The sequence below is a fragment of the Cnephaeus nilssonii genome, assembly GCF_951640355.1.
Source record: "Cnephaeus nilssonii genome assembly, chromosome: 17".
Lineage (NCBI taxonomy): Eukaryota > Metazoa > Chordata > Mammalia > Chiroptera > Vespertilionidae > Cnephaeus > Cnephaeus nilssonii.
In genome coordinates this window covers 37,036,837-37,048,572 of record NC_137088.1, presented here as the reverse complement: position 1 = coordinate 37,048,572, position 11,736 = coordinate 37,036,837, and the positions used below count along the sequence as shown (strand labels likewise).

The following is an 11,736-nucleotide window of genomic DNA, read 5'->3' as shown; positions in this document are numbered from 1 at the left end:
GCAGACACTCACTAGTTTAAACTCATTAGAGTCACCCCTTGCCACAGTGGTTGGTTCAGGAATGGGTATGTGAGACTTAATTTGGACAAGACATAATAGGGTAGTCTGGAAAGGCTTCTTGCTTTTGGTAGGCCCTGGATGCCAGCTCCTTCCTGCCCTCTCTTGTGCTGACTGTAAATGAGGAAGCATTTGGCCTCTGTCCACAGCTACTGGCTGCCACTAAACAGCTGGAGGGGAACATACTTTAGGTGAAAGCTGACACCAGGGAGGACAGTGTGGAGACACTGGAACCTTGATGGCCCTGTTGAATTGCTGGATTGGCCAACCCTGGAATCCATTCTGCCTCAGGACCATCAAGCCCCTAGCTAACATATTTCCTTGTTGTTAATCCACTTTGAGCTGGGAGTGTTGCAGCCACAAGTATCCTCAGAATGTACTTCCTGAATGCATTCATGGGCTAGTGGCCCATGAGCAAGAGCCACCAAGCATGCTCTCTTAAACCTTTGCACCCCACAATAACAGACATTTGAATATTCTGGATGCTTTTTAAAAAAACACAGCAGTTACTTTATTCTTAAATTTGCACTTTACAAAACCACAAAGGAGAAGTCCTTGAGGGAGAGACAGGTAGGGGTGGGGGGCTGGGGGATGGGAAAGAGGGAGGAGAGGAAGGCCCAGAAATGTGGTCTCCCTCATCTTTGGGACCAAGCAGAGACTTGGCTCCAGGCCAGCCCAGCTGGGCCTCCTGTGTCCTGGCTGTAGAGCTAGGTCAAAGGACCTCAGGGAAAGGCCACAGTCCTCTAGAGACAGTTGCCATATGACATTTGACAAGTCAGCCACAGGCTGAGGCTTCCAGCCGCCCAAAGAAGGAAGTGGGCCTCCCTCCCCTTTCTTCCCCAGGCCAGGGGAAGTCAGCCTGAGGTGGGGGTGAGGGCTACCCATCTAGTAGCTTTAGGATGCTCTCCCGCTCCTTCAGAGTCTTCCAGGCCTGGTCCTTCTCCTTCTTAGTGGGAGTCCGCTTCTTTTGCCGGGCAGCCATGATCTTGCGGAAGGCATCCATGACCTCATTGTCTGCCATCCGGACTCGCTGCCTCAGCTCCTGCCGGCTCACCTCCTCCTTTGCCAGCCTGTGGGGACCAGCCAGCCAGGTGTCATGGGAAGCCCACGTCCAGAGTGGGGCCTCTCCCTCTTCCAGACTGAGTCCACCCACCATCCCAGGCTGGCACTCCTATGGACTATTCAGACCAAAAAGCAAAGTTCCTAAACCATACTTATATGGTACTATGTGCTAGAAAGATACTAGCTTAAGCTCTTCAAAACTATTAGCTCAGTTAATCCTCATAACAACCCTGTGAGGTAGGTAACATTAATTATTCCTGTTACCAGTGATGAAACTGAGGCTCAAGAAGGTTAATAAATGTCCCAAGATCCTACAACTAGTGAGTGGGAGATCTGAATTAAGGCAGGCAGGCTTCAAACCATCTATTAAAGGTGTTCTGTTGCCAGCAGAGTACCTGCTTACTTCAGCATCCAAATTCCAGAGCAACCTAAGGATCCAGGCAGCCAAAGGTCTACAGGAGGCAAGTGAGATGCCAAACTAACCTCTGTGAATAGAATCCAACTTATGAATCCCATTAATGGTGAAGCTGGGATGTTACTTAGAGATCTGATCTACTCCAACCTAGTAATTTTCCAGAAGGGGAGCTGCTGCTCAGGGAAGGAGATGCCTTAAGGCCCTGTCACGAAGGCAGGGCTGAGGGCTGCACTCTGGCTTTCTGATAGCCCCAAATTAGTTCTTTCACTGCCCACTACTTCTGGATCTGCACATCTCTGCTTCTCTCTCCCCACCCCGTCCCTTCCTTGTATCTCTTTCATCTGTATTTTCCTCTTCTTGCCCTAGAGAGGGAACTAGAAAGAGGCTTTGGATTCAGCCTTGGGCTCAAGTCACATCTTGGCTGTTTATGGGCTGTGTGACCTTCAGCAGGGCACTCGTTTAAGTAGGGCTTTATTTCCTCATTTGGTAAACAGGGAAAATACCACCTGCCCCTAGGCTATAGTCGACATTAAAGAGGAGGTTGTACATAAACCCCTATCCTTAAACACCCTAGCAGCTAGTCAGCAACTACCACTCCTTTTAATGGTGCACATCTTTTTAAAAAATATATATTTTATTGATTTTTTACAGAGAGGAAGGGAGAGGGATAGAGTTAGAAACATCAATGTGAGAGAAACATCGATCAGCTGCCTCCTGCACACCTCCCACTGGGGATGTGCCCGCAACCAAGGTACATGCTCTTGACCGGAATCGAACCTGGGACCCTTCAGTCCGAAGGCTGACACTCTATCCACTGAGCCAAACCGGCCAGAGCAAATGGTGCACATCTTTACCAATCATCCACTTGGCGACTGTGGGCCCTTTGCTCTGCCTCTTTTGCTGGCCCCAGCACATCTGAGAGAGGCAGAGTTGGCCAAATGAATGAGTATGCCCTGCACTGTTGGGGCTTTGTGAGGCAGCCTGGCTGTGAGAAGCAAGGAGATTTAGTTAAGCTGCTTTCTCTATCTCCTCAATAAAAGGGCAGCACTACCATGGTCTCCTTCCAGATGTTACCTATACCCTTGTGACAAATTCAGGGCAAAAGATGAGAGTTAATATAAAACGAATGACATTGTGACCAATTCCTTAAAGAACTGGTCCTAAGTAACTGGGTAATTTCAGATGAAGAGCCAATAATAATCACAAAATGTTAACAGTTGATAAATTTAAGTGAAGAGTATATTGGTGTTCATTGTACTACTCTTCTAGGTTTTCTGTGTGTATGAAATTTTTCATAAAAAAACATTGGGGGAGAAAGAAAATAAGCATAAAAAGATTTAAAAAAACAAATCACGCCTGGCCATTGTGGCTCAGTGGTTGAGCATTGAATGAGGAGGTTACAGTTTGATTCCCGGTCAGGGCACATGCCCAGGTTGAGGGCTTGATCCCCAGTAGGCAGTGTGCAGGAGGTAGCCTATCAGTGATTCTATCCCATCTTTGATGTTTCTCTCTCTCTCTCCCTTCCTCTCTCTGAAGTAAAAACAAATATATAAAAATAAATAAATCACACAATGTGAATATAGTTAACACCATTGAACTGTACACTTAAAAATGGGTATAGTCAATTTTATATTACATATTTTTCACCACAATTATAAGTAAGTAAATGAATAAATCACAGAAGCCTGAACCCTAGTCTGTAGGATTAGAATCTATTTGAGACATAACTTGTGGGTTGGTGCCTGATAATGACAATTTTTTCAAGGCTCTTAGAGGCCCTGCCAGGTTCGGAAGCCTATTGTAAAGTCCCCACAAGGTGACAGGCAGTGGCCAAGGCCTTGTTGGTCAACCCTGGCCCATACATCCCATCCACACTCACCTCAGCAGGTCATGCTTCTTGGTGCGGTTATGGGCACTGAGTGCCTTCAGCTCGGCCTGTCGTTTGCGCAGCTCAGCGAGGACCTCGTCCTCTGAGTCCTCTGCAGGGCGATCCTCAGACTCCAGCAGTCCCTGGGCGATCAGCTCCTCCTTGATACGGCTCTCCAAGGACTTGGTATGTGGCACACTGCAGGGAAAGGCAGCCCTCAGCTCAAGGGCCAGTTTGGAAGGGGGACCCCTTGGAGGTATCCAAGGTTAGTGAACACCTTCCTTCTCTTTGGGCACCCCCTTTATATCTATGTAGATATAAAAATATAAAGACAAGCAAATATGGTCTTGTTTCAAACACAAGCAACATATATCCATTGCCAAAAAAATATAGGAAAACTTATAATGTCAAAAACCCAAAGAGAAACACTATTATTTTGTTATATTAACATTATTTTGCTATGTTATTAAGATGTTACATATAATATACATATGTTTTGTTATTTTACACACACACAGTAGTCCTCCCTTATCAGCGAGGGATACGTTCTAAGACCCCCAGTGGCTCCCTGAAACCATGCATAGAACAGAACCCTATATGTACTGTTTTTCTATATATTCATACTTATGATAATGTTTAGTTTATAAATTAGGCACAGTAAGAGATTAACAACAACAATAATAAAATAGAACAATTATAACAATTTATTGTAATAAAAGTTATGTGAATGTGGTCTCTGATAACCAATTGATAACCGAGATGGCTACTAAGTGACAAATGGGTAGATAGAGGATATAGTGTGGATATGCTGGACAAAGGAATGATTCACATCCCAGGTGGGATGGAGCAGATGGCATGAGATTTCAGATGGCATAAGATTTCATCATGCTACTCACGACAGCACAAAATTTAACACTTACAAACTGTTTATTTCTGGAATTTTCCATTTAATATTTTTGGACCACAGTTAACAGAAAACTGGGGAGAGAAAAACTGCAGATAAGGGGGAGACTGCTGTGCTATATATATACATTCCAGATTTTTAAAATATATTTTCTTATTGACTTCAAAGAAGAAGGGAGAGGGAGGGAGGGAGAGGTAGAAACATCAATGATGAGAGAGAATCATTGATCAGCTACTTCCTGCATACCCCCTACTGGGGATTGAGCCCACAACCTGGGCATGTGCCTTGACCAGGAATCAAACCGGTGACCTCCTAATTCATAGATCAACACTGAACCACTGAGCAACACCGGCCGAGCTATTCCAGATTTTATTATATATTATTTCCAGTCTTTTATTATAGATCATTTGTGTTTTTCCCTATGTACACACATTTAAATATATCTTAAATAAAAAAGGACCACACTGTGCTACAAGTGACATTTTCCCCACTTAGCACTGTACTGTTTACATCTTTTCATGTCAATTAACTATATTTCTCTTATATGATTAATAGTTGCAAATTATTTTACCATATAGAGTTATGAAATTTTAGCCAACCACTAACCTTCAGTTGGACATTTAGGTTGTTTGCAGTAAGAACGGTGCTCTGATTAACAACCCTATACTAAGTCTGTGCATGCAGAAATGCTGGGCCAGCATGCATATTTGAAACTTTTATTGGGCTTTCTCAAACTGCCCTCGGCCTCTCTAGTAATTAAGAATTCCCCATGTCAGGATGAACAGAAACAGGAGCCAGACTGTGAGGTGTGGATAAGATGCCACTTACCTGAAAGGCTTGTTCTGATTTCGGGGAGAGGTGCTTGCCCCATCGGCCCCTGATTCTTTCCCAGACATGTCAGGAATAGGAGAGTCCTCCATAGGGGAAATAATATTTTCCTAGAAGACCACAAAAATTGAGGAGAAAGAGCTATAGTATTTCTATTTTCCTGCTCCCCTCTGACCTATACGGAGAGTCTTCACAGGCTAAAAATATCCTTTTATTTTTCTGATCCCACCCGGCCCAGGAAGCCTTTCCAGCCTCCAAAAAGCTTTGATCATTTTAGAAACCCCTTTTTTTAATACTGATTCCAAAAGAAGGGAACACAGAAGAGCAAAGATAGCACTCAATGATAGTAATATTAGCTAAGGTTTGTTAAATGTTTGCAATGCACCAGACACTGTGCTAAGCACATTGTGGCAGAGGCTGCTAGCTGTCCAAAAGCCATTCTTTTTTTTATTTTTTTAATATATTTTTATTGACTTCAGAGAGAAAGAGAGAAGGGGAGAGAGAAAGAAACATCAATGATGAGAATCACTGATCAGCTGCTTCCTGCATGCCCCACACTGGGGATATGAGCCTGCAACATGGGCATGTGCCCTGACTGGGAATCGAACCGTGACCTCCTGGTTCATAGTGGATGCTCAACCACTGAGCCACATTGGCCGGGCCAAAGCCATTCCTGCCTTTCTTCCATAGTAGCCAGGCTTATTGCTGCCCACATACACAATACTTCCCAGCCTTTCTTGCAGTCAGGTGTAGTCATGTGACAAATTCTTTCCAGTGGAAAGTGAGCAGGAGAGACAAAAGCTACAGCCAGTCATAGCCCATTAGTCTTCCTTCATACACATCTCCTGGCTCTTTTTCTGTGGGCTTCGACTGTCAATCACACCCAGAGTAACCTTATGCAGAGTGCATGTTTAAGATGGCAAAGTCACCACAGCTGGTGTCCCTGTCTGATGGTTTGGGGCAAAGAACCCTCTCTTCCCTTCAGCCAACCTGAGCATGTGCGTGAGATTGTTACATGAGAGGGAAATACACTATTGTGTTTGGGCCAGAGAGGAAAGCAAGGCTCAGTGAGGTGAAGGGATATGCATAAGGTCAGACAGAGAGCATAAAGAAAAGGGTCCCTGAACCTGGAGTTTGAGTCCTGCTTCTATGTATTAGCTGTGTGACCTCAAGCAAACAGTTCCCTTTTTTTGAGCCTCAATCTTCTTGTGTGTAACATGAGGCTAACCACTGTGCTTGCCTCCAACGAGAGGGTGTGTGGAAAGTCACTTGCACGGGGCTCAGCCCTTAGCCAACACTCAAGTAACTGTGAAGTAGTGGTTACCTTTGGGGAGGTTAGAGACTGGGAGGGGCTTCTAGGATACTGGTAATGTTTTATTATACAAGTGCTCATTTGTGAAAAGTTACAAAGCTATACGTTTAAGATCTATGTACTTTTCTAAATGTATAATATACTTCAATAAAAAATGAAATAAGCCCTAACTGGTTTGGCTCAGTAGATAGAGCATCGGCCTGCGGACTGAAGGGTCCCACGTTCGATTCTGGTCAAGGGCATGTACCTTGGTTGCGGGCACATCCCCAGTAGGGGGTGTGCAAGAGGCAGCTGATCGATGTTTCTAACTCTCTATCCCTCTCCCTTCCTCTCTGTAAAAAATCAATAAAATATATTTAAAAAATAATAAATGAAATAAGCCCTGGCTAGTGTGGCTCAGTTGGTTGGTGCATTGTTCCATACACCAGAAGGTGGCGTGTTCGATTCCAGGTTAGGGCACATACCCAGATTGCGAGTTCGGTCCCCAGTTGGGGTGTGTGTGGGAGGCAACCAGTTGATACTTCTCTTACATTGATATTCTCTCTCTCCCTCCCTCCCTTCTCCCCTCCTTCCCTTTCTCCCTCACTCTGAGATTAAAAAAAAAGAATGAAAAAAAACATTAAAATAGAAAGTAAATGTGGTTGCTATTTTAGGTTGGGGTGCTCACCTCCACCAAGGCCTGCAGGAGGCGCTGTGTCAGGGCACCAAATGGGCATCCATCTTCGGGCTGCTCATGCTGGGCCTCAGACTTCTTCAGCAGGGCATCCACATCTGAAGCAGGCAGAGAAGTAGTGGGTAACTGGTCTGAAGTTCTGGGAACTCAAGTCCTAGCCTGGGGTAGGCAGCGAGTTGAGGGGCCTACCTTTAGTGTCCAGTTCAGTCAGTGGCCCCATGAGGCCTTTCTTCTTGTCAGCCACAGCTGCTGCCCGGGCTCCGTCCTTCTGCTCCTCCAGCAGGTCCTCCTGTGCCCAGCGTTGGGAGTAGTGCTTTCCCAGGGGCGGGATCTGTAGGAGAGACTTGAGGGTCAGGAGAAGGAATTCTTTTTTGTATTGCTTGAATTTATTACTGCTTATATGGATTACTTTTTCAAATACATTTTAAAAAAATATATATTTTATTGATTGTTTACAGAGAGGAAGAGAGAGGGATAGAGAGTTAGGAACATCAATCAGCTGCCTCTTGCACACCCCCTACTGGGGATGTGCCTGCAACCAAGGTACATGCCCTTGACCGGAATCGAACCTGGGACCTTTGAGTCCGCAGGCCGACGCTCTATCCACTGAGCCAAACTGGCTTCGGCTCAAATACATTTTTAAAAAATTCAGACAAGCGACGTGACAGAGGTAGTTCAAAGTCTTGTGGCAGCCCTCAAAAGAGACCAACTTTCTGCTGGGGAATTTGCAAAGGAGTTTTGGTGAAGGTAACACGAGGTCAGGGTTTGAACGGTGAAATCAGTGTGCCAAGAGGAGGAGAGCATATGCAGAGGCCCAGAGCCCAGCAAGGATCCTGTGGGGGTCAGGAGTAAGGGTAAGGTGCTTGGTGGGGCTGGTGAATGCAGCAGTGAAGAGAGAGTGTGGCCAATGAAACTGGAGAGGGGCGCTGGGGCTGTGCCACCAAGGACTGAGACACTTGGACTCGATCCTGTGGGTAATGAGAGCCAGAAGACTGGGAGCAGGGTCGTGTCACATCTGAGCATGACAGTGGACCTATGGGAGAGTTCCCCCAACACTTCTACTTCCTACACTTTCTTTTATGGAATCTGTTTTATTTTCATCATTAAAAAATAGCCAAAACCGGTTTGGCTCAGTGGATAGAGCGTTGGCCTGCGGACTCAAAGGTCCCAGGTTCGATTCCGGTCAAGGGCATGTACCTTGGTTGCGGGCACATCCCCAGTAGGGGGTGTGCAAGAGGCAGCTGATCGATGTTTCTCTCTCATCGATGTTTCTAACTCTATCCCTCTCTCTTCCTCTCAGTAAAAAATCAATAAAATATATATAAAAAATAATAATAAACTTTTACATTTTAAAGAAAGAAAGGCCCCTTTGGAGGCAGGAAGTATTAAGAACCTGTTCGGGTGAAAGCTGATGGAAGTCTTGAACCAAAGCAGAGGGGATGGAGATGTGCAAACAAGAGAAAGCCTCACTGAATTCGATAGTAACCATGTGGATGGGATGGAAGGGAGACAATGCAGGGAGAAAGATGAGAGAGATTGGATGTCTGAGGGGGATAATGGGGCAGAAAGGAGACTGGGCAGGGTAGGGAAAGGAAGATGATATATGGCTTTGGGAGCTTTAATTCTGAGGCACCTCTGAGCCCTCTTGTTTTCGACCTTGTCTGTTGAGCCTCAGGTTTTCTACCTTGTAATGTTCAGCCTCATCTTCTGGGGGTTTCAGTAACTCCTCTAGCGTGCGCACCTCCTCACTAGTGATGTCAGCACAGTAGGGCTCCACTGAAGCCCAGAACCTGCAGGGAGAAACAGATCCTCAATGGGCACCCATGCCCCACAAGCCTCAGCCCAGGGCTTCTCCAGTCTCCACTTCCCGAATCCCAATGCCCCTCTATGTTCTCTGGCCCAGAACCTGTTGGGGGCATCATTCTTGGGGATCCGTGGTACATCAATTGGGTCATCAGTGAATTCATATTCCTGGATCTTGGGCTGAAGGTTTTTGGATTTAGGTCGCCCGGGGCCAGGGCCCGGTCCATGTCCTGCCTTCCCTTCCAGTTTCTGCTTCTTGGGCTTCCCATGTTTGGGGGGAGCCCCAAGCTCATGGTCTCGACCCAGCTTCAGGAATCGTCGGTCACCTTTCTTATCCTGCCAGTCCGTGAGGATCTGAAATTCAAAGACTGTCACTGAGGGGGAGAAGGGAAGACACAGGACAACTCTTTTCCCAGTGAAGAATTAGGATCTAGAACTTGAGGAGATGTCAGGGTCTTTTCCCATCCCCTTTTTTATTTAGTAAACTCCTATTCATCCTTCAAACTCGCTCCTTTTCTGTATCCACCTCAGGATTTTATTCATATACTTATCATTCCATTCATTTGTCTGTACTCTGATGCACTTCTATTGAACTTAGCAGAAAGGCCAAACAAATGACCCCAGTACACGTTAGCTCTGGGAAAATACGCTGGTGGTAACTTTTTGGTGAAGACAAGTAAGCCTCCCAGCAAACCTTCACTTACGACATTAGGCTGAGCCTTTAAAAACAAAAAAATCTCTCTTAATCCTCACAAAAGCTCTGTGATAGGTCCTATTTTTCAGCCCTGTTTACAGATAGAGAACTGATGCTCAGAAATAGAATGTAACTTTCCCAAAGTCACATAGCTGGAAACAGCAACACTAGCAAGTGCTTAGGCCAAGATTCAAAAGCAGGTTTCCTCATTCCATGGTTAGGGGTACTAGGGGTACCCCTAACCATAACATATCACCTGGTACTTGTCTGAACCCACCCTCCTTTTAGTTGGCAAACTCCCTGAAAGCCAGAATTGTCCTAATTACCTCTCTCTAATGATCTGCATAGTACTCACAACATAATGGAGGGTGGGGTCTGTGTGTGTGTCAATAAATGCTTGGTGAATTAAAAATCTTGCAATTTATGAGGATTACCCACGTTCCTGCATATCACACAAGCCCAATTTGGGTCTCTCCCTCCCCTCTCCAACCTCCTGTACCACAGGCTTTAGCAGATGTGGCTAACTGAATGACCCACCCATAACTTGTCACAGTCCATCCCTGGTGATGTCCCCTCTGTAGGGTATCACCTGGGTTTCAGCCTCCAACACTCGCAGGCGCCGGCTGGCAGAGGAAAGCAGGGTCTCAAGTTCCAGCTGCAGAGTGTCCAGCTCCTCGATGCCGATGCCATCGTCCTCAGAGCGGGCCAGCACTGCCGTGTAGCGTGGACAAACTTTTAGGTGGTCCACAGACTTGAAGTCATGGAACTGCAAGGGGCAGTCCTTCAGTTCACTCATGGCCTAGGATACAGGACCCTGGGGAGCCGGAGAGGAGAGGGCCATTGATGGTAGATAAAATGGCACAAGAAAAGCCCAAGAGCTCACTCCATCGTGTGAGAGCATCAAGGAGAAAACCAGGCTTCAGTACCTTTGACAGGCTGATGGCACAGCTTCTACTCACAGAGCACCTACTGTGCACCAAGCACAGGGCATTTTACCAGCTTCTCACGGAATTCAAACCCCTTCAACAGGAACCATGTGATCTCCATTTTACAAATAAGGAAACTGAGACTCTGTTAGGGGGGTACATGCCCAAACTTACCAAAATGCAATTTGAATGCAGGTGGTTGTGCATCTGTATGCCTCACCACCTTGATATACTATGCCCTGTCTTCCTGATGCTATTCCCTTTTGCTCTACTCCTCCTGGGTTCTGCTAAGCCTCTGAGTTCCAAGCATCCCATTCTTACAATGTGTTCATTTTGCCTCGCAGCCTCGTCTGGTCTCGCCCATTCCCACCTTTACCCCTCCCTGATAATGGTTAAGAATGTGGCTGCTAAGCCAGACATACCAGGGTCCAAGCCCAGACTTTAGCATTCTCTATTTATGTGACTGATAATGTTATTTAACCTTCCTGAGTCTCGGTTTTTCCATCTGTAAAATGGGGACCAGAGAAGTCTGGGTCTGTTTCCTCATAAGAAGTCTGAATCTGTAAAATGGGGATAACAACAGTACCTACCTCCCCGGGATGTTCTGAGGATTAAGAGATGATGCCCGTCAAGAGCCCAGTTCAGTGACTGGCACAGAAGTGGGACTGCTTAAAGGCTGTTCCCCCCGCCCCGTGGGTCGCCCCAATACCCCGCCTTCAGGGTCCCCGTCGTCTCGGGACCCCCTAACGCGGCCCCCGCCCCCCCCACCTCCTCACCCCAGCCACCTACGACCACCGGGTCGCGACAGGGGGCGGGGAGTTCCGGTTGGTGTATCAACCACCCGGAACTGGCTAAGAGCGGGCCCTGCAGTTGACGCGGGGGCGGAGACACGAAAGGGCGAACCCTCTGTGGCTGGCGGGGGAGGATTTGCCGGCCGCCCGCTAGCCCACTGCCCGGGGGTGCGGGGTATGCCTCGGGTCTACCCTAGGGAGCAGCCGGGGCTGGAGGGCGGGGCTCGGCGGCCGGGTTTTCAGTCAGACGGTTAGTCTTGCCGAGCCCCTGGGGCCGGCGGTAGGAGGGGCCGGGGGAAAGGATGGGGGCGCAGAACCGGAAGAAACGAAGGTCTCCTCCGCTTAGCTTAGTCCAAATATGGTGCCCAACCTGCGGCCGGGCTGCACCATTGCATAACTATGGG

At 47.0% G+C, this 11,736-nt stretch overlaps 1 protein-coding gene across 3 annotated transcripts; it reads right to left on the bottom strand.

Moving 5' to 3' along the window:
• Window positions 1-222: 222 nt before the first annotated feature.
• Window positions 223-11,637, bottom strand: TADA3 (transcriptional adaptor 3). Of its 3 annotated transcripts, none has more exons than XM_079794828.1 (9): window positions 10,542-11,099; window positions 10,205-10,429; window positions 9,025-9,275; window positions 8,803-8,908; window positions 7,308-7,449; window positions 7,113-7,216; window positions 5,134-5,243; window positions 3,414-3,599; window positions 223-1,127 (listed from the first exon to the last, which is right to left on the bottom strand). In XM_079794828.1, the coding sequence occupies exons 2-9, from the start codon at window positions 10,409-10,411 to the stop codon at window positions 935-937; spliced, it is 1,299 nt and encodes a 432-aa protein (XP_079650954.1). In that variant the 5' UTR covers window positions 10,412-10,429; window positions 10,542-11,099; the 3' UTR covers window positions 223-934. The 3 variants fall into 3 exon arrangements, with proteins under 3 accessions (XP_079650954.1, XP_079650953.1, XP_079650952.1); XM_079794826.1 differs by lacking the exon at window positions 10,542-11,099 and adding an exon at window positions 11,132-11,637 and having other exon boundaries at window positions 224-1,127; XM_079794827.1 differs by having other exon boundaries at window positions 10,205-11,098.
• Window positions 11,638-11,736: the final 99 nt, after the last annotated feature.